The sequence below is a fragment of the Trachemys scripta genome, chromosome 7 (genome assembly GCF_013100865.1).
Source record: "Trachemys scripta elegans isolate TJP31775 chromosome 7, CAS_Tse_1.0, whole genome shotgun sequence".
NCBI classification, from domain to species: domain Eukaryota; kingdom Metazoa; phylum Chordata; order Testudines; family Emydidae; genus Trachemys; species Trachemys scripta.
The window spans coordinates 57,159,705-57,182,639 of NC_048304.1; the positions used below are offsets into that span (position 1 = coordinate 57,159,705).

At 46.0% G+C, this 22,935-nt stretch overlaps 1 protein-coding gene across 1 annotated transcript in view; it reads left to right on the top strand.

The window, feature by feature from the left end:
- Positions 1 to 22,680, top strand: part of LOC117880087 (tolloid-like protein 2) — a 49,931-nt gene extending 27,251 nt beyond the window's left edge. Inside the window, exons 2-3 of the mRNA XM_034775806.1 lie at positions 21,456 to 21,566; positions 22,592 to 22,680. Coding sequence (XP_034631697.1) covers positions 21,456 to 21,566; positions 22,592 to 22,680 — 200 coding nt within the window. The remainder of the gene's footprint in view (positions 1 to 21,455; positions 21,567 to 22,591) is intronic.
- Positions 22,681 to 22,935: the final 255 nt, after the last annotated feature.

Genomic DNA, 22,935 nt, shown 5'->3' on the forward strand with positions numbered 1-22,935 from the left:
TTTCTTCTCTTTCCCTAGAGAGACTGGGGTTACTCATTTTCTTACACAAAAGCATTTAGCTTTGGGTGCAGAGGAGGTAATCTGGCATCTGGGAAGGGTGTTCTATTATCAAAGATGAGTTACTTGGTGAGCACCTGACCTGTGGGTAATAGCCATGGTCCTGATATTCCTACTTGAGATTTTCTAAAGGCATTGAGTTCTATCTTACTGTCAAGGAGCAGATATTGGCCCCAGACTTTCATACATTTATGCATGTAAATAGTCACGTGGAATTGGAATGTGTCAGGTTACTCATGGGTGCTAGTGTTTGCATGGGAATGTAGCTTGTGGCGTAGAGTTGACATTGCATCCCATCCAACCACACCATTTTGACCACTTTGCATGGGTGTGACTGCTTTCCAAGGCTTTGTCTATGCTGATGAATTCCTTTGCCTCAAGCATTTGGAGATTCCTGCCACTGTGGTACCTAGTCATTCTTCCAAATAGCCTCTTGAAAGGAATGCATCTGTGTGGCCCAGTGAGTAGTGCTCTGCACTGGGAGTCAGGAGACCTAGCTCAGACATGGACCTGCTCTGTGACCTTAGGCCAATCACTTCACCTCAGTGACTGTTTTCTCCTCCAATCCTTTGTCTATTTCAGTTTAAGCTCTTCAGGGGAGTGATGGGCTAAGTGCCCAGCGCTGAGCACAAGGTGGTGAAATCTCCATCACTGACTATCTTTAAATCAAGATTGGATGTTTTTCTAAAAGATCTGCTCTGGGAATTATTGTGGGGGCAGTTCTCTGGCCTGTGCTATGCAGGAGGTCAGACTAGATGATCACAGTGGCCCTTCTGGTCTTGGAGGCTATGGGTGGTGGATGGGGTCTCTGTGTTATTGCGGCACAAATATTAAACAATTATACCTGGTCATTGCAGCCATGTGTGCTCAGATGACTCAGCCTTCTACTGGGGAATGTGGTCTGTGCCTTTGCTGTGGATCAAACGGTCGTGATGGAGGATGGCGGGAGCTTATAATTTTCCTGCAGAGCTGCTGTCAAACCGAATAATTTTAAACGATTCCCAGACCCTGTAGGGGCTTGTCTGGATGGGGTAATTGACTAGAATAGCTATTCTGGAGTAGCTCCCTACTAGTGTGGATGCTATTCTGGAATAAGTCACTTTATTCTGGAATAATTACTATGTTCACAAAATGCACTAATATTCCATAACAAAGTCACTGTTATTCCAGAATAGTGTGTCCACACAGGGAGCTATTCTGGAGTATTTAGCAGTAGCTTTTCCAGGGCATGTCTATACTACAAAATTGTGTCAATCTAATGTACATCGGCATACAGCCACCACAGTTGTTAAATCTCGTGTGTGTGTGTGTGTGTGTGCGTGCACATTTGGCTTCTTGTGTTGGCAGTGCGGGTCCATGCCAGGAGCGCTGGTATCGATTGTATTGTCAGTGTGGGGCATTGTGGGACGGCTCCTAAAAGCCAGTAACAATTGACATAAGCAATGCCGTGTCTATGCTAACACTGTATCGACCTCATTACATCGACCATGACTCTATGCTGCTCGGGGAGGTATTGTTACTAAATCAGCCAAGAGGGGCAGTTACAGCGGCAGGAGCCAAATTTAAGTGAAGACATTTCCACAGCTAGGTAATATAAGGCAGCTGTGTAGACCAGGCCTCAATTGATTTCTCCTTGTTGGCTAGACCACAGATACTTTTGTTCTCCAGCCTGGTGCAGAATGCTTCGATAGACGAGCAGGTGCTGAATAGCCCAGGGACTGAACGCACACTCAAAAATGGAAGGTGAGGTTTGTTTTTAAACGTACAGCTTTTTAATAGTGCCGCTTTACCTGTGACAGTTCGATATTTTTGCATATGGACAAACATAGAGGATACGTCCCTTTGTTCCAGGAGGGTGGCAAACAGACTTTGGAATCACATATACAACAAAACACACAGGCTTGAGAGGTCAGAGAAAGGCAAAAAGTACCAGAGCTGAGGCCTTCAGGGCAATCTTGGTGTCACATTATCTTAGTAACATTCTGGGGGCGGGGGTAGGGGGCGGGGGAGGGGGAATGCTTTGTTTTGAGTGGTAATTCCGCACCTCTAAGAGCCCAGTGGGTGATGGTGTTAGCCCAGAATGGCTGCTGTAGTCTCTTGAATTCCCAGGGCGGGGAGTCATCGCTGCAGTGTCCATGCAGGCGTGTAACCTTGTGGGCACTAAAATGTTCTCTGGTTGATCTCATCCCACAGAGGAACTTTTGGAAAGTTTGCGGGAAACTCCCTGTGTTTTTTTTGGCAGAGAAGTGCACTTCCCATTGTAAACCAACCCGAAAGACTGTGTTAGTGCTGTGTGTTTCAAATGACAAAACCCCAGCAAGTGCATGAGGAAGACTGCAGCAGCAGTGCTGGCTCCATCAGGTCGCACGGATGTACTATTTCTTGTCCGTGTCTTTAAACGGGTGGCTAATACTAGACTGTGTTATGTCATGAAACAAAAACATCAAAATTGTGCTGGGACCTTAAATCTTGCATGTATATGTTGGGGTAGATTGACTCTGTAGTGCATGTGTACACATACACTCTGGTCTTCGTAGCATACCCTGAAATGTTGCTGTGTTTGGTTGGGCCCATATTGTGCCCCCACCTTATGATACGCTCCTGCTGCCACTGCTGATAATCTCCTTCTGATCTCTTCATTGTTGCAATTTGGGCAGGCAAAATTCTCTGCCCAGCCTGAGAATTTAACTCCAGCACATTTGCATGACTGATTGGATTTGTCTCGCTTCTATGGTGACATTGTTTCTATGGAAAATTAATGGATTCTCACGTTATATTTTTAATGGCCAAAACCCCCTCTCCTTATCCCCGGGCTCTCAGAGGGGAAGTTCGTAAACAGCTCAGATTAGCTATCGTCTGCATACAGCTCTCGTTTGTGTCCTGCGCGTTGCCTGTCAATAAAATCCTCAAGCCAGGCAGGAACATTTTTTTTATGTTTGTTGGATGAGTAATAATGAATAAAATGATCCTGTGTTTGCTCTTAGTGCCTGTCCCTTGAATGCACGTAACTCATCGTGAGCCGCGCTGTTTCATCTGTGTTGAATGGCAAACCCACCGACCTTCCCAAAGTTTGCTTGAAATGGGGCACAAGCTCACGACCCTATAGCAAAGTTTCAGGGCTGAGATTTTCATTTGTTACCTTGCCTGGGATGAGGCAGATTTAATTCATCAGTGAAAGTTTCCCGTTAACCTGGGGCCAGATCTAAGTGCCAACATCAAGACTAATAGATTCCAAGGCCAGAAGGGACCATTGTGATCATCTAGTCTGACTTCCTGAGGAACGCAGGCTAGAGACCTGCCTACCCCACAATAAGTCTTAGACCAGAGCTTTTAGAAACACATCCAGTCTTAAGTCTAAAATTGTCAGTGATGGAGAATCCACCACCACTTGGTAAATTGTTCTCATGGTTAATTACTCTCACCGTTAAAAATTCATGCTTTATTGACCATCTCGATTTGTCTAACTTCAACTTTCAGCCATTGGATCGTCTTAAACCTTTCTTTGCTAGCTTGAAGAGGCCATTATAAAATATTTATTCCCCATATAGATACTTGGGAACTATAACCAAGTCACCCCTTCTCCTCCTCCTTTTTGTTAAGCTACATAGATCAAGCTCTTTGAGTCTCTCACTGTAAGGCAGGTTTTCTAATCCTTTCATAATTCTCGTGGCTCTTCTCTGAACCCTCTCCAATAAACTGGAGCTCTGTGGCAAGAGAGTTCTAGGATTTGGCCATAGCTTGTCACAATTTTCCTAAAGAAACCCAAGAGCGCAAACAAAAATGACTACCCCTTCAACAAGCAGCCCCAGGAGCCTGACCTCTGGGTAATGAGAAGAGAATTCTAAGCCACCAGCTCCCCCACCTCCATGTTAATTTGCTTATTGTCTTTAAAACTTTCTCCTGCCACGTCTCAGGCCTTTTACCTCACTGAGGAATAAGCCCCGAGCCTGTGTTAAGGCATTTTAGCTAGCTGGGTGGAAACAGTGGCTTGGATTGTTCCCTTCCACAAGATGGGAGCAGAACATCTAGAAAACGTAGCAAGCTTCAGTGCCTTGGCAATTGTCTCCAGATGGAAAGGAGGGGTTCTGGTTCAGTTCTGTGCTCTTCCCACAGGCTTCCCAGGTGACCTTGAGCAAATCGCTTAGTCTCTCTGTGCCTCAGTTCCCCATCTGTACAATGGAGATAATACCCCTGCCCTGCCCCACAGGGGTGTTGTGATATACAGAAGACAGTGGGGTGTGCAGATCTTATGGGAACCATACAAATATCTAACTCCTGATGGTTGACCCACAGGTGTATCCTGGGTGTGTTGGGGAGAGGTGTATTGAGCGGCTGGTCCCTCACTCCCCCGTCCTGTCCCTTAAACCTGAGAACAGTACCCAGGATGTATCAGAATAGGGTGTTCCATGGTCTCGGGGGACGATTGAGCAGACTTTTCTCCTCTCTTCTCAAAGAAGCAGCACAGGACGTGATCCAGGCCCAACGTCCAACTTAAGAGTCACTGATTCCCCACTGTATCTCTTAAATGGCTCTGGTGAACTTATTGGACCTTTTTAAAGGGAAGGAAATAAATCCCCCGTTAAGGCAGAGACTGGTGGTGAGTGATCTCCGGCTCCAAGGTGTGTTTCTGAGGAATTGGAAGTAGGGCTTTAGGCTGGAATGGCTCATTGATCCCTATCTATATGGTGGCTGTGATACCCCTTGCTGGGCAGAGAGACCAGGAAATGTCTACGGTCTGGTCCCATGGGGCCTTGCAGAGGCGACCCTGTCAAATACAGTCCTATGGACCACCTGATAATGCTTTTCAAGAACAGCAGCTATGTACGGTACCTTGCCAAGATTTTCAGGCATGACTAGAGATTTTCTGAACACAATGAGAGACACTTAAGTGAGTCTGATTTTTTTTTTTTTTTTTTTTTTAAGAGGGTGACTGCTCAGCACTTTCTGCAAATGAAGTCCCTTTCCAAGGGCTCTCCACATGCTCACCCCAAATCACTTCTGAAAAGTGTGGCTGTTACATGGATACTCGTTGCAGCATGTACATGTACAAATTCTGCTCTTTAATGGATTCCCATGGGCAAGACTGAACAGAATTTCGCCCAGTTACTTTGTTCATTCTGCGACTTGTCAGTGGATTACTGTATCATTCTCTTAACAATAAGTCACCTGAGCTTGTTCTATTGCTGTGTGGAAGTGTCGTACCTTCCCCTCTAACACAGGTTTACCGTGTAGGCTGTATGTACCTGCCCTAAAGAGATTGCTTGGGTAACATACACCCAGTAAATATGAGGTGTTTTACTCCTATTTGTCGCCCTCTAGTGGCTTGGTGAGCCAGCTCCTGCCTTGCTTAACAGAACTGGGTCTCTTTATGTTATGATATGCCTACACAGCAACTAGGCACTTGTAGCTGGCCCATGCCAGCCGACACAGGCTAGTGGGGCTTGGGCTGTCGGGTGGAGGGTCCCAGAGCCCGGGCTCCAGCCTGAGCCCAGAAGTCGACACAGCAATGAAACAGCCCCGTACCTGGAACCTTGCAAGCCCGAGTTGGCTGGCATGGACCAGCTGCGGGTTTTTCTTCACTGTGTAGGTAGACCCTTACTTTACATAGGAGAGGTTTTAGATCCAGAGGTCCTGGGTTCAATCCTTGCTGTTGACAACTTACCCAGAGCCGTCACATTGCAAATAGTGTGCTTCCGCTGCATTTTATTACTATGTTTAATTAGATGGGCCATGATGAGTGAGGTTGGGCAGAGAGCTACAGGAATAGGATCACTTGGTTACTCGGTTTATGCACATGCATGTACTGTTGGTTTTGTTAGTAGAAGATACTGAAGGTACAGAGGTAAGTCGGGTGACATTAGTGACTTGCTCACTGGAGGGCAATGAGAAGGAGCAAGTGTCTGATCTTCGCCTTAGCCTTTTGTCATCAAAGAAAACTCAGAAAAGCTGTTTGCAGTGTTGTTGTAGCAGTGTTCTCCCAGGTGACAAGGTGAGTGAGATACTATCTTTTATTGGGCCAGCTTTCGTTGGGGAGTGTAAACGTGCGGGACTCACCCCTGCGGCGCCTCCTGCTGGTCTCTCAGGGAATTAGCTCATCCAGCCTCCGGAGCGCCCTTTGCAGGCTGGTGATCCGCCTTACCGCTGGCCCCCGTGTCCTTCCCAGGACCAGGTGCCCATTTCTCTGGGGTGCTGCCCCTCTGGCAGTAACCCCTCAGTCTCTGGGTCTCCCCACCCAGGGGACCCCCCACCCACTATCCCCACTTCGTCTCAGTCTTGGCTACTGCCAGTCATCACTTAGCCCCCGTTTACTGGGGCAGACTGCAGTGTATCAGCCACTCATCACAGGCAAAGGGGTTTGGACCTGCTGCCTCTGCCTACCCGTGGCTGCCCCTTTGCAACCCCAGTACCCAGTTGGCCTTACCCTAGGCCTGTAGCCTGGGTGGTTTCCAGGCCAGGTTTCCCTAGCTCCTCTTGCCTTCCCCCAGCCCTGCTCCATCTTAGGTACCCAGGTACGCTCCCTAGTGACCAGGCCCTTCTCCCTCTAAAGGCAGAGAGAGACTGCTGAGCTCCTGGCTCCCAGCCTTTTTATACAGGCCTGCTGTGGCGGCTTCCCCAATCAGCCGAGGCTTGCTGCTTTCCTAGCAGCAGCCCTCTCGCAGTCTCAGCCCTCTCCCAGGGCTGATTTCAAGCCCTTCAGGGCAGGAGCGGGGTAACCACCCTGCTACAGGGAGAGAGACAGGCTTTCGAGCCACACAGAGTTAGAGGAAACCTGCACGTCATCTACAGAAGACAAGCCTGGGAGGTAAAATTTGTAACTTTGCTAAACGCTAAAAATCATGGACTGAATAAAGATGCTGGATTTATGGTTTATTACAACAGTTTGTAATCCACTAAGCTCCCTCACCCAATAACTGCAAAGGTGTGTTAATGGGCCACTTCACCTTGAATGGTCTTTTACAATATGTGTTTACTTACGCTGAACAATCTGTTCCACCTTGTGTTTAGCTGTGACGCTGAGTACATTTCCCAGACTTGAAGAAGAGCTCTGGGTAAACTTGTCTGTCATCAACAGAAGTTGGTCCAATAAAAGATATTACCACCCCCACCTTGTTATTCAGAAAAGTCAATCTTAAAGTGGTTGTCACTTAGAGCATTGGATTACATTAGCATGGAACAAATGCCATGTAGTGAAGGGCCACAAATCAGGCAGGGATGGGGGCGAGAAGGAAGGAAGGCTATAAACCAGGAAATCAATTTAATGTACTGGTGTTTTTGCAGCAGTATCATTCTTCCCTCAAATTGCTAAAGGAAAAATTAATTAAAATTATATTGAGCTGCAGAAGTGATGGAGGGTGCCCGATGGGGCTTGTGGGATGATTGTCCATAATTAATTGACAAATACATCCTTGGCTTTGATTGCCCAGAACATGCCGTCTTCCGGTCTTAAAGGGCAGTCAAAGGGATGCAGTATTTCACGAGTCACCGCATCCTCTCTTCCGGTGAGCAGAGTAGTGAATAAAGAGCTTTGAATGTAAATCTCCAGCTTTCTTGGGGGAAAAGGCATTGTGAAGACTAAGTGGGGAGTTAGGAAGGGTATTGCCTCTTTGTCTAATAACAATCTCTTGAATTTATTTATGGTGCAGCTCATGTAGATGGTTTCCAAAGGCCTTTTATCTTTGATCTTCATCTGGCTTCCGTTCCCATAGTATTTGAGCATCTCACAGTCTTTAGCATCTCTCTCCTGGGAGTATCAGAGGGGTAGCCGTGTTAGTCTGAATCTGTAAAAAGCAACAGAGGGTCCTGTGGCACCTTTGAGACTAACAGAAGTACTGGGAGCATAAACTTTCGTGGGTAAGAACCTCACTTCTTCAGATGCAAGTAATGGAAATCTCTAGAGGCAGGTATATATCAGTGTGGGGATAACGAGGTTAGTTCAATCAGGGAGGGTGAGGTGCTCTGCTAGCAGTTGAGGTGTGAACACCAAGGGAGGAGAAACTGTTTCTGTAGTTGGATAGCCATTCACAGTCTTTGTTTAATCCTGATCTGATGGTGTCAAATTTGCAAATGAACTGGAGCTCAGCAGTTTCTCTTTGGAGTCTGGTCCTGAAGTTTTTTTGCTGTAAGATGGCAACCTTTACATCTGCTATTGTGTGTCCAGGGAGGTTGAAGTGTTCTCCTACAGGTTTTTGTATATTGCCATTCCTGATATCTGACTTGTGTCCATTTATCCTCTTGCATAGTGACTGTCCAGTTTGGCCAATGTACATAGCAGAGGGGCATTGCTGGCATATATAACATTAGTGGACGTGCAGGTGAATGAGCCGGTGATGTTGTAGCTGATCTGGTTAGGTCCTGTGATGGTGTTGCTGGTGTAGATATGTGGGCAGAGTTGGCATCGAGGTTTGTTGCATGGGTTGGTTCCTGAGTTAGAGTTGTTATGGTGCGGTGCGTGGTTGCTGGTGAGAATATGCTTAAGGTTGGCAGGTTGTCTGTGGGCGAGGACTGGCCTGCCTCCCAAGGTCTGTGAAAGTGAGGGATCATTGTCCAGGATGGGTTGTAGATCACTGATGATGCGTTGGAGAGGTTTAAGCTGAGGACTGTAGGTGATGGCCAGTGGAGTTCTGTTGGTTTCTCTTCTGGGCCTGTCTTGTAGCAGGAGGCTTCTGGGTACACGTCTGGCTCTGTTGATTTGTTTCTTTATTTCCTTGTGTGGGTATCGTAGTTTTGAGAATGCTTGGTGAAGATCTTGTAGGTGTTGGTCTCTGTCTGAGGGGTTGGAGCAGATGCGATTGTACCTCAGTGCTTGGCTGTAGACGATGGATCGTGTGGTGTGACCGGGGTGGAAGCTGGAGGCATGAAGGTAGGCGTAGCGGTCGGTGGGTTTTCGGTATAGGGTGGTGTTAATGTGGCCATCGCTTATTTGTACGGTGGTGTCCAGGAAGTGGACCTCCCGTGTAGATTGGTCCAGGCTGAGGTTGATGGTGGGGTGGAAGCTGTTGAAAGCATGGTGGAATTCTTCCAGGGCCTCCTTCCCATGGGTCCAGATGATGAAGATGTCATCAATATAGCGTAGGTAGAGAAGGGGCATGAGTGGACGGGAGCTGAGGAAGCGTTGTTCCAGGTCAGCCATAAAAATGTTGGCATATTGTGGGGCCATGCGGGTGCCCATAGCGGTGCCACTGGTCTGGAGATATATATTGTCAACAAATTTGAAATAATTGTGCGTGAGGATAAAGTCACAGAGCTCAGCAATAAGTTGTGCTGTGTCATCATCAGGGATCCCTCACTTTCACAAACCTTGGGAGGCAGGCCAGTCCTCGCCCACAGACAACCTGCCAACCTTAAGCATATTCTCACCAGCAACCACGCACCGCACCATAACAACTCTAACTCAGGAACCAACCCATGCAACAAACCTCGATGCCAACTCTGCCCACATATCTACACCAGCAACACCATCACAGGACCTAACCAGATCAGCTACAACATCACCGGCTCATTCACCTGCACGTCCACTAATGTTATATATGCCAGCAATGCCCCTCTGCTATGTACATTGGCCAAACTGGACAGTCACTACGCAAGAGGATAAATGGACACAAGTCAGATATCAGGAATGGCAATATACAAAAACCTGTAGGAGAACACTTCAACCTCCCTGGACACACAATAGCAGATGTAAAGGTTGCCATCTTACAGCAAAAAAACTTCAGGACCAGACTCCAAAGAGAAACTGCTGAGCTCCAGTTCATTTGCAAATTTGACACCATCAGATCAGGATTAAACAAAGACTGTGAATGGCTATCCAACTACAGAAACAGTTTCTCCTCCCTTGGTGTTCACACCTCAACTGCTAGCAGAGCACCTCACCCTCCCTGATTGAACTAACCTCGTTAACTCCACACTGATATATACCTGCCTCTAGAGATTTCCATTACTTGCATCTGAAGAAGTAAGGTTCTTACCCATGAAAGCTTATGCTCCCAGTACTTCTGTTAGTCTCAAAGGTGCCACAGGACCCTCTGTTGCTCTCTCCTGGGAGGCAGGCGAGTGCTGTTATCCTTATTGTACAGGTGGGGAGCCCAGAATAGAACCCAGAACTTCTAAGTCCCAACCCAGTGCTCTATCCATTGGACTCTCATTTAACTTTCATAATGTCATGTTGTTCCTGAAGAAAGCTCCCTTGGCTTTTTGAGGTAAATCAGAGAATAGCGGTGGGAAGCTGGACTGGGACATAGGAAACTTTCATTTCCAGCTCTGCTGCTGACTTTCTGGGTGACCTTGGGCAAATCCCCTCAGTGTGCCTGTTTCCTTGTCTGTAAAATGGGGAGTATGATGCTGACCTTCATTGCAAAGCACTCTGATGTCTACTGATGAAAAAGCCCTATGTGGGAGCTAGGTGACCCAGAAGCTTGGTGTGCCTCGTAAGACAGTTTCAAAGGCTGTGACTCACAAGAGGCATTTCAGAGCTGTGCACGTCCTGCCTGTTGTGGTGTGCTGGGTGTTGTGTAACCTTCTCTATCCACTTGGGGCAGGATTGGAACCTGTCTGGAGTTTCTCTCTGGGATTTAGTTCAAAAGGAAGGGAAACATGTAAATAGAAGTGCAGACCAAACTGCCGGGTTGTGTCCAGTTTCTGTCTCTCTCTTTCCACCCTCCCTACCTTTGGGTTTTGCCCTCAAAGTTCCATCTCGGGTTCTGTGTCAGTATGTTTAGCTGGCTTGGAATGGAGACTCACACCCATCTCCTCTAAAAGCAGTTTTTCCCGCCTGCTGATTGGCTATTTATATTTAGACATAAATGCCTCACTATGCAGCTGGGAGTTTATGCCCGGTGTCTGTATAATGGGAAAGTGCTGGCTCCTGCTCAGCAGCCTCTGGGGATGCAACCCTGGAGGTTTTGTTTCTCTATTGAAATCAATAAGAAATGAATGAATATGCCTGAGATTGCAGGAACCAGAAGATCTACAGCAGGCTGAGGCTTTAGATTAATTGGCTGCAGCAGCCCTAGCCTGCATTGGTAATACGGGTGCAGTGGCGGTACAAGGCTTTCGTTTGCTGTGCCTTATTATAGTGATGGATGGCAGGGCCTGACTCTGGAATACTGCAGAAAAGAACATTTTAAAGTCCCTTGATGCTAGGCCAGCACTAAATGTTCCAAAGATCAAGTGTAATTACCTAGGCCAGGAGAGGGACAAAGTAATGTGAGCTTAATGCAAATTCTAGTCTTCACATTTCTTATTCTGGGTAGGTTAGAATAAGCGATGATTTAGATGGTTAAAGTATAATTTGTTTAACCATCACATCCTAAAGGGGGCACATTTTGCCAGAAAGTTGGCTTTGAAGGAGGTTTTCAGGTCTTTCTGGAATCACTGTTGACTTCTGTGTGGCATTTAACTGCATGTAACCAAGATAGCAGGTTAGCCCCATATACAAACAGTGTCCCTGCACCTACAGACTGAGAATGCCAGCTGCAAGACTTGTTACCCCATGTAGTACAAGAGGTGAGACCTGTAGTCTGATCAAGGTTGAGTGTTTCAAGGAGGATATTGTCGCCTGTGAACCCATTAAGTCAATGCAATCAAACGCAGCTTCATTTTCTATAATCCTTTCAATGCAAACTGCTTCCCTAAAGGCTAAGGGGTAGCACACGGAGAGATGTGTATGTATGGAGGGATGGAGACATTTTCAGTTTGATCCAGGGCCTGGGTTTTACCTTTCATCCATAAGATGCCGAGCTTTCCAAATCAGCGTAAACTGTTGACTTAGGGTATGCATGAAGATGGTTGTAGGGAGGGACCAATTTAAATATACACTTTGGCATGTTGACGGTACCTTCATCCCAAAGTCCTTTAAAACTCCCTGCGTGCACTGCTGGCTTGATGGAGGCTGGCAATCAGCACGCTGTCTGACAGTGAAGGGGAAAGGACGTTTCGGCCAAGGAGGCCAGATCAAAATCCTTGCTCTTACGAAGGACACCAGTGGGCGTTGAATGTTCACCCAGGGCAGAGGAGTCCTTAGTTCTGAAAAGTAAGTAAGGGTACGTCTTCACTACCCGCTGGATCGATGGGTAGTAATCGGTCTATCGGGGATCGATTTATCGCGTCTCATCATAAATCGATCCTCGAACGCGCTCCCTGTCGACTCCGGAACTCCACCAGAGCGAGAGGCGGAAGCGGAGTCGATGGGGGAGCTGCGGCCATCGATCCCGTGCCGTGAGGATGCGAGATAAGTCGATCTAAGATACATAGACTTCAGCTACGCTATTCTCATAGCTGAAGTTGCGTATCTTAGATCGATCCCACCCAATGTAGACCAGCCCTCAATTGCATAGACTTGGAAGAATGAAGCAGTGAGTTAACCCAGTTGTGATCTGAGCCTGTGATTATTGGACACTCAGTATTCCAAACCAGATGCTTAAACCATTGAGCCATCCCACTTCACTTAAGGCTTGTCTACACAATCAGACCACTGCAAGCTGGGGTGCGAATCTAGCCTGCAGTAGCCTGTTGCAGATTAGAAGTCCATGTGTACCTGTCTGATGCTCATTGACTGTTCGTTAGAGCACCTTGATCAAGTTCTAGCTCAAGGGGCTTTAACGAACTGTTAGCAGGCACGTGTCAGCACGGTGCTCGTGGACGGTTCTAAGACAGCAAGCTAGCGTGGCCTAGATTCACACCCCAGTTTGCTGCTGTCTAATTGTTTAAAGATGATCCCTAAACTTTGAGCTGTTAAGGTGTGGACATACCATAGTCATGTTCTTTCTTACAAAGAAGCCACAGTGGGGGTGTTCAGTCATTGGAGTCCGTAGGAGGAGCTGCTTTCCTGAGTACAATATGGGCTCTCTGCCCTTTCTAAACCTTTCTAGACTTGCTCACCACACCCTGGAGTGGATTATGTAGTTGACCGGACTGGAGTCACGATGATACACAAGAATCCTTCTTCCTTTTCATGTCTGTGAAGACTAAGAGGCAGCAAGCAGCAGGAAAGTTCTGAATATTAAAAAGGCCTGTATCATCTTTCTGCTAACCTAATGATGGCAGACAATATAATCCATGCCACTGAATAGCGCCGTTCTCAGCTAAAATAACACAGCATTCAGCCAGGGGAGAGCATGTATTGTTCCTTAAAGCGGGTCATTGTATATCCTCAGATGCCTGATCGCAGCATTGGACAAACCCAGGCATAAGAGGTTCGTTCATTAACGCATTGTCATCTTTCACGAAAGTGTTTTATCGAGTGCCAACTGGAATGAATGCTAATTCCGGCCTGATCCTGTGGTGTTAGTATAAATAGCTTCCCAGTAGGGGGCGTTGTAGTAGGATTATGTATAGGAATTTAGAGATCTCCACTTTCGGAAGTGCATGATGAGAGAGCACAGTCTATGTGGGGAAGGAATAATGCCTGAATGTAGCATTCTCTTTGCTCCCTCTCTCTCTGCTTGAGCACTGAACAGCTGTGCTGTGCCCCTGCCACGTCCAGTCGGCTCAGAGGGAGTTAAGGAAGCTCAGGGCCTGGCCTTTTTGGTTCCAAAGTACTCATTTGGTGTTCTCCTTTTCCACCAGGTTTCTTGGGCCCTTTGCTGACTTATTGTTGTGCTTTATTCTTCCTGCCTGCACTGTGATTGCTTTATATTGAAGAGTGCTTTCTGGTTTTTTTAACCAGGAGAATTTTTCAGCTCACTCATCCAAAATCATTATCCTCTTATTCCTGAGTTGGTGGCGTTTGCACAGATCATCAGCAGAAATATCAGCTGGGTGCTTTGGTTCAGTGAGTGACCAACACACTCGTGACACATGGAGGCCCTTGGCAAATGGCTGTCTTAGTTGCTAGTTTATTTTTAAAAATGCAAGAGGATTAGCACTAGTGAAAGATAGAGACAGCCCTGAAAATGTATGTCCTCTGTGTCCATAGTATTAAGAGCTGTATAATGAGGAAGCCAATTGCTGTGCACCGCACTAACTTGATTGTTATAACAATGTTATATTATGTGCCAGTCGATGGCACTCTCTATATTGACCATGTACAGACACCCTTATACGCAGGGACCTCTTTTATATAAACCTTTGTAATGAACACAGCAGGGGTAGTGTAGGCAGTGGCATGGCAATCTTTGCTTGCACTGTTCTGCTCTGGGGCTACCACCTCGAGGAATGTGAGATGAGTTTGAAGTGTGTCTTTGTTTTTTTGCCATGTATTTAAAGTTTGGGGGGGTTGTGCTGGCGATGCGCATGACTGCCTTTTAATTGACAGGTGCACAATATAAATCTGTATGTATGGGGGGAAACGAATGCTAAAAAATCCACTGCAATTAAATCCTGCTCTCATTATCTCCTTTAGAGAGGAACAACCTGTTTCTGCCAAAGAAATTGCACTGGAGTGTATATCAATAATAACCACCTAGTTCTTACGTCGCTTTTGTCACTAGGTGTCAAAGCGCTTATGTATCGTTATCCCCATGTTACAGCTGGGGACACTGATATGCCCAAGGTCACACGGCAGTTCAGTGGCAGAGCCAGGAATAGATTCTAAAGCCACAAGGGGCCATTGTGATCACCTAGTCTGACCTCCTGTGAAACACAGACGGTCTCTTGAGTCCCACTCCAGTGCTCTATTCACTAAGCCGCAATGTTTTGAATGAGGAACGTGCTGCAGCCGTGAGATGCTGAAACTCTAGAGAGGCAGCATGCTCTGGTGCACACAGCACTGCCTTGGCACTTGAGACCTGGGTTCTGTTCCCGGCTCTGTCACTGATCTTCTTTGGAACACAGGAATGGGCAATCCCTTCACTTCCCTGTGCCTCTGGGGCCCCCTCTAACTCGGTCATGTCTATTGGGATTGTAAGTTCTAGGGGCAGGACCTGTCTCCTACTATGTGTTGGGACAATGCTAGTGCAATAGAGCCCTGATGTCAGCTGAGGTTACAGGCACTTCTGTAATACAAATTAATAAAGCCCCAGTCTCAGTTGGAGCTTCTGTGTGTTACTGAAATACATTAACAAGGCGAGAGCTAGGTGAAATAGTTGTAGTGAATGATTTGCTTGGTGGATTTAGTGCTTTCTTTCGGTTCACGAATTATGTGGGAAAAGACTTTGATCTTCATCAGTTTGTTACTTTGAACCTGTATGAGCTCATGGGGTTGTTCCCAAAGCATGCACTCCACCTGTTGTCTGCCTGTGTGGTTCATAGAGTGTGGGACTGGTTGCTTGAGTGACATTTAGTATGTTTGGTCCCTGATTGAATGACTGAAACTTCTGTAAACTGCAGGAAGGAAATCTGAGGCGACAACTACACTAGAGAGCTTATAGTGGTGCAGCTGCACTGCTGTAAGCTCTCTAGTGTAGCTGCTCTAAGCTGACAGGAGAGAGCTCTCCTGTCGGCTTAATTACTCAAGCCCCCCCCCGAGCGGTGGTAGCTATGTGGGAGGGAGATGCTCTCCCGCCAGCAGAGCGCTGTCCACACTGGCGCTTAAGTTGGCATGAGTTATATCGCTTGGAGTGGCTAATTCACACTCCTGAGTGACATAATTTATGTCCACTTAAGTTGTCCTGTAGCCATAGTCTTTAAAGAGATTCCAAGATAGTTGTGCAAATATTTCTACTTTTGCAAAAAAACCCTGTAACTATGAAGCTATATTTATTATGAAGTGTCTGAATCTGACCTGTTTTTCTTTTTTTCTAATTGTTTTGATGGGTTTTTTTCCACATTTTTTTGTGTGTGGAAACTTTCAGACTTTATCAGAATGTTTCCTCTACCCAAAACCTGCTTCTAGGTAAATGAACAATTCTGTTAATGGTTTGGAAAAAAAATGAATTTTTTTCAAAAAGAGGCACAGTTCTTCACCAAAAAAAGAAAAAAAATAGCTGTTGAAAATTTGTTGAGGAAAACTCATAAAAATTCCAACCTGCACTACTTAAAAAGCAAACTTTCTCTCTCAAAACAGTTGCAGGAGAAAAGACCAACAGGAAAAACAGAAAGAGCCAGAGAGGTATGTTCTGTTAACCAACAGGTGCTGGTTACTGATCGCAGGGGCAGAGGAAGTGGAATGACACGCTAGAAAAGCTGCGTGTTCTAATGATGTAGCTTGCGGTTGAAACTGGTTAAGAGCCATGCATGTTACTGTGAGTAAAGTATGGGATGTTAAGGAACTCACATGCTTTGGCATCACTGCTTGTGAGTGAAATTTATGGGGAAACAGCTCTGTGTTTCCCTGAATAGGAGGATTTATTTTCATCTTCTGTCAGTGCAGCATCTCTGCAGCATATGCCAAGTGTGATACTGCTATTGAGTGCTGCACACAATGAAGATATGAATAAATGTGTAGAACATTTTCAAACCATTTTCCTCTACCAAAAAGGAAACTGTTTGAAAAGCTGGGAAGAAAAAGCTGAACTATCTCATGTCACCTGGGTTAAATTGGAGTCCACATGAATTGACTGCAGGTTAGAAGTTGTCTTTTTTTTTTTTTTTTTTTTTTTTTTAAAAAAAGTTATTACTTTTTTACAATTAATGTTGTAGCCTGTACCTGTGTGTAATTTTGAGCCTGCTCTTGGCAAAAAGTCAGTTTGAGAGATGTGGGTTTATAAGCTTCTTTTAGTCTGCTGTTTAGTCTGAATTTCTTGGGAAATCTTCCTGTTAAAGTTAAAGCAAGAATTTCTGGATGCTTTTGAGATGCTTCATACAACTCGTATGCTGACAGGTTTGGAACTCGTTGTAACCTCTTAGAAAAAAGGACCTGGCCTGCACTCGGGGACAGCTCCCTGCAAATGCCTGAACAAACAGAAGAGCTCTTTGGTGGGTGATAACTGCTGGGTTACACATGGGAATTGAGCATCATTCAGGCTGAATAATGTGAGGAAATAACCACTGACAGCAGAGGAGAAATTGTAGCACAGTGTTTCCATTTGGGACCCCCAGTAAGGAAAGCTACTCAGCCCCTGCTGGACTAAGATGGATGGTGGCTTCCCCCACGGCACTCTGGGACTGCCGGCAGCTGGAAATAAAAGTTGGAGCAATTCTGCTTTTGTCACAGGCTATCTTTCAGAATCATGTACGACTTCAGAGCAAAAACAAATTCCTTCAATGGGCAGGGCCACCCAGAGGATTCAGGGGGCTTGGGGTCTTCTGCGGCAGGGGGCCCCCACCGCCGAAGACCCGGCACTTCAGCGGCGGGTCCCGGGGCGGAAGGACCCCCCGCTGCCGAACTGCCGCCGAAGACCTGGAGCGGAAGAAGCTCCGGGATCCCAGGCCCCATGAGAGTTTTCTGGGGCCCCCAGAGCGAGTGAAGGACCCCACTCCAGGGGCCCTGAAAAACTCTCGTGGGGGCCTGGGGCAAATTGCCCCACTTGCCCCCCCCCCCCTCTGGGCGGCCCTGTCACTGGGGCTGGAGGAACCTCTGCCTGGGGATATAGAATAACATGGAAAATGCAACAGGGCTGTTATGTAAATCCATGGCCTGGCTTCATCTTGACTCTTGTGATTGGTGCTGATTGCCTCCTCTAAGAGACAAAACAACACACAGCAGAAATAGGAAAGTTCTTGAGAAAGAGACGATGAAAATAACTGGAGCCATTGGGGCCTCCATATGTTTCGTGAAATTGGGGGGGGGAAGATAGGGTTGTTTGGTTGGAAAAGAGGGTGGAAATAGAGTAGAGGTGAATAAAATTGTGGTTCAGTGGATAGGGATTGGGAGTCAGAGGGCCTAGGTCTGTGCTTAGCACTAACCCTGCTATGTGACTTTGGGCAAGACCTTAGCCTCGGTTTTCCCATCTGTAAAATGGGGATGTTACTTGTGTCCTTTGAGCTGTACAGTATGGATGAAAAGTGCCCATGTAAGGGGGGAGGTATTAAAATAAAGAGTGGCGTGGACTAGGCTTTCCAGGAGCTCCTATAAACAGAGAATGAGGGTGCTTGCTGTAATTGAAAGGCAATTTCAAGTAGATAGAAGAAAATTGTTTGAGGTTTTGAAGTAGAGCAGCAGAGTAAATTGAAACAAACAAATACTAAGAATGGCTAAGGAGAGGAGACATGGAGCACAAGGAATGTCTTTTTTTGTGTGGCATAAGAACTCCCCTGTGGAACACTCTAACGCAGGATGTTGGACTGTTCCAAGTGATTTAGTGACACTCCAAAAAAGATGAACAATTTATACGAATCACAGCTTCTACCAGTACAGTATCTAAGACACATGTTGCAAAGGCTAGACATCTTGTTTTCTTCATTTGTGCTGGGTAGAGACCCCAACTGAGACTGAAGCTGTTTCACTGTGGAAGGCACTATACAAACATAGATCCTGACAGTCCTTATCGGGAGGATCTTACAGTGTAAACAGGCAAGACAAAATTATTGGCACCATTATGCAGGTGAGGAATTAAGGCACCTGGATTAAAATGACTTGCCAGAGGTCACACTAGAAGTCTGTGGTAGAGCTGGGAATTGAACCCAAGTCTCCCAAGTTCTTGTCTAGAGCTTTGGCTACAAGCCCATCCTTCATCCACTTACTCGTTTGTGGAATAAGATAATTACCAGCTGAGGACAGGAAAGGCCTCAGTTAGGGATTGGGGCCCGTCCCCCAGGGATCTGACCATCTAAGTAGAATAGCTGTATTTTGTAGTTGTTGACTTTCTGTGAAGCATGCATTGTTCTTTATTGCCAGAGAGAGGAGATACCTGATGGGACAGGCCGTTGGTCTGCCCCAGGATGGCAGGACTGGAACAGGATGAATTGCTGAGCTGCATTGGGCAGAACAATCTGGGAGCACTCTGGTGAGCTGTGCCGAAAGCTTGTGTGGCCAGTGCTTTGACGCTGGGCTCCGGCACTTCATCCTGAGGATGGACATTCACTCTGTTCGTAATGTCTGACTTTGTGGGCTAATCTGTGTTACAAGGAGCAACTTCAAAGTTTTCTGTAAGTTCCAGCTAGCTCTGCTTGTTGGCCTTGCAGCAAAGCTTGCTTGACTGGCTGTGATTTGACACTGTTCTAGTTGGTTACACGTAGGGTGACCAGATGTCCCGATTTTATAGGGACAGTCTTGATTTTAGGGTCTTTTTCTTATATAGAATCCTATTATCCCCCACTCCCTGTCCCGATTTTTCACACTTGCTGTCTGGTCACCCTAGTTACATGTTGCTTATGCTGTGCTAGGCATTGTATTTACTTAGCGTGTTAGCTCTTTGGGACAAGGGTTGTCTTTTCATTCTGTGTTTGTGCAGCACCTAGCACCAGGGGGTGGTGGGCCATGACTGGCACTCTTAGGTACCACTGAAACACAAATAATAATGACTAGCAAATGGTGTAGATGAGATTCTGTCGCTTGTGACCCGTTTGATTGAGTTTGTGGTATGTAGCTTACAAAGGCAAGGAGCAGAGACTAAAATGGGTTGTTGGTTTTTTTTAAACACTCTCACTGAAATTTTGGTTTCCTTACCTTGATTTCTCAACTAATTACATTGTCATTTTGTTCGGAAACAAAAATTTGTTTTCAGGTTTGGTTTTATTTTGGTTCCTCCCCCACCTGCCCCACACCTTGGGCTCTTCCCCTTTTCTCCATTGGAAAAAGGGCCAGGAGAAGACCAATCCCCTGACAACTTTCATATTGAATCATTTACTCAAAAATGAAAAATCCAGGAAAATTTTTGAATGAAACAAACCAAAAAAAGTGTGAAATCTGTGGAAAATATTTACATCCCCTCTAGTGCTGGCTGAAAAATGTTGTCTTATCACAGTGTTACAGGGCGGGGCAGGGTGGGACCTGGGACACAGGTGAAGGAACTCGCACAGCGAATCTATGGCCGAGTCAGGAAATGCTTGACAGCTCCACAGGGCAGAGTCTGAGATGATTTTGGCCAGGGGAAGGGGGCAAACTGGGATGCTGTGTCTGGTGGGTTGTGATAACGGGGGGAGAGAGATCATCTCCCTTTGGGGACAGCTTTTGATCTCCTCAGCTTACAGGGCAGCTGGTGCAGAGGCCAGCAACCACCCATAGTGCAGTTAAATTTCCCTTTGATTAAGAGATGGGGGTTAGCTTAATGGTCTAATCACCAGCAGCCAACTTCTGCTTGCCTTACAAGTATAGTCCCACTGACATCAGTGAGAGTGGGAGTTGGCCCTAGGCTCAGTGCAGTCACAGGTTCAAATCTAAACAGGGGACAACACATACAGCATAGGGGGTCGGGATGTCTCATTTGAGACTCTAAAGCTGCAGTCCTCTCTGCTCTGTGGGACTTTCCTATGAGAAGGGGTTTAGACAGAATGGCTTCTTCTCCCACTGATATGCCCTGAGCAGTTTGGTTGCTGCTCTCTGCCCCCAGAAGTAACCATGTGCAAGTTTAAGGGTTTTGGGATGGAAGGTGGGGGGGACTATATAGATGTGAACCGCTACTGTTTGTTAATCAAGTAAAGTCAGTCACACATTTCTGTGTCCCGTTGCATGGTTTCTGTCCTCTTGTTCCTTGGCCATTCTGAAGGCTCAGGGAATTCATAAGTCAAGTTCATCCCTGGTATAACTTCTTGACTTTAGTTGAATTACAGCTGTGACAAATTTGCCTCATTTTCTTATTTTACCTTTTGTTTTATTATTAACATACACAAACTTCCATGCAAATACTAACAAATCTTATTCAAAACCTGTGTTCTCTTTAAAAAAGCCATTTGTGTTTGGTCAACCTTTTCTCATTATCTGTGTTCCTTTCGTTGAAATTCCGAAAACAGTAACTGTACACCACAAAGTCATCTTGGTCCTAATCTGGCTGTCATTTTTTTCCATGGAAAGGATTTCATAGGCTTTATTTCTCCATGTCACAAACGTTGAGGGATCTGTCCTGTTTTATTATTTTTATGGCACCTGTCTTAAACTCCAGGCTTTTAACAAAATTAAAACTCTCTAGAAATTGCAAGCCGGATCCAATTACAAAACTCCCTTTACAGCATCACTTTACAGTATCTGGTGCAAGTTTAACACACAGTTCAAATCTAAATCTGAGCTGCAAACTGGCTGACGTTTTCCTTTTTTAGCTGGGGGAAATGCTGGTTAATTGCCCCAGTTGTTGAGTGAGATGTGGATAAAGGGCGAATTGTACCACTTAAGCCCCTGGTTTGGAGCCAGCAATAAAACAAAGGCGGGCATGAGGAATCCTAGCTATTCAGTTCCTTTGACTCCATTCTGGTTATTCAGCAAAAGTGGCTTAATTTAAACATTGTATCTGGCCTCTATTAGTCTGACGGTTCCAGCCCCATTTGAAAAGCTAGTGTCATTTATGACCTTTTCCCAGTCCCTGCCATCTTTCAGTCTGCAGGGGTAATTCTGGTTGCAATGTGGATCATATACAGTCCTTTATAGGACTGACGCTTGCCTTCCAAAACAGAGCTGAACTAACTGTAATTTATTTTGCCTTTGTCTCCAGCTGCCTTCTGGGGAGATATTGCTTTAGACGAAGAGGACTTGAAGCTGTTTCAGATAGACAGAACTATTGATTTAACAAAGCATTTGGATGAGAATACAAGACACACTACAGGTATGTGCAGACAATATGAGAGACCATGCCTTATTGACACTGGCTTTATTGCAAGAGTAGATCTGAAGAAGCAGCCCCTCAATCTCATTTGCTAAGGATTGGCATGATCCCGCAGCCGTTGAAATGCATGGGCAGTTTTGCCACTTATTCCAATCAGAGAAGGATTGGAGTCTGCACCATTATGAAAGCTCGGTCAAGACTGAGCTCAGCTTTTGCACTTAAACCGAGATTCAGCCTCTTTGTCATGTATGAAAACTAGAATATCCTCTGCAAATGTACAGCCCTTACTTGTAGAGTGCAGAATGAATGTTCCACAACACTTACAAGTAGATCTGTTAATTAGCTTGAACTCAGTCATTTATAAAAATGGATCGTTTGAGATTTAGCCCTCACAGTCACTTTTTTGTCCTCAACAATCTTAATGGAATAATGTAGCTTCTTCACACTTTCCGTATAATTAAATCATTGTAGTCTTATGTGCAGAGGCTACCCTGGAAGTTTGGTTGTAATTCAGTTCAGTTAACAATTGTTCTTGTTTAACGCCAGTGCTCGCGGGTGGGTTGTCAGCAACGGGGATTGAACCTGGGACCTCTGGATCCTAATACATGAGCCTCCACTGCCTGAGCTAAAAATCTCTGCTCACTTAGCTAACTTCAGTCTATAAGATGCCACAGGACTCTTTGTCGCTTTTTACGGATCCAGACTAACACGGCTACCCCTCTGATACGTAGCTAACTTTGTAGCAGCTTGTAACCTTTAGGCAGCCTAGCCAGCACTAAAGGGGGAGAGATTGCCGCACCAAGTGGTCATGGCTTATATTATGATTTATATGAGACAACAGATGGGGCCAACTTGAATAGCTTACGTGGGTCAGAATTAGCTCAAACAGTCATCAGTTTTGCTCTACAGCCAATGTGTGTGTCACGATACTGCTGGCTGGAATGAGTGAGTGGCACGAGATGGGATTCGTGTCAAGAATTCTCATTGATAGGTGACTTGACCCCAACTCTCATTGCTCCTTACAGGTTCTGTGGCCGCATGCTGGCTTGGGCGTCTGTGCTCAGAAGGTTCCCCGAGGGGCATGGGGGAGAAATCCTTGAGCTCAGAGACTTGAGGAAAGGGTTCCCCAATTCCTATACCCAAGTCTCCTAAACACAATTCTTCTCCTTATCAGGCCCGTGCACATCCCTGCTTTCCTCACATCCTCTTCTCCTGATGACGCTGCCCCCTCCTCATTTCTTAATGTGCCATTTCTGCAGTGTGCGTGTCTCAATGTGGCAATTCCCCCAGGAAACCCTGCAGGAAGGCTGAAGTTGGACCATCTCATACAGCTGATGATCAGTTCCAGATCCATCTCTCCCCTTGTGTG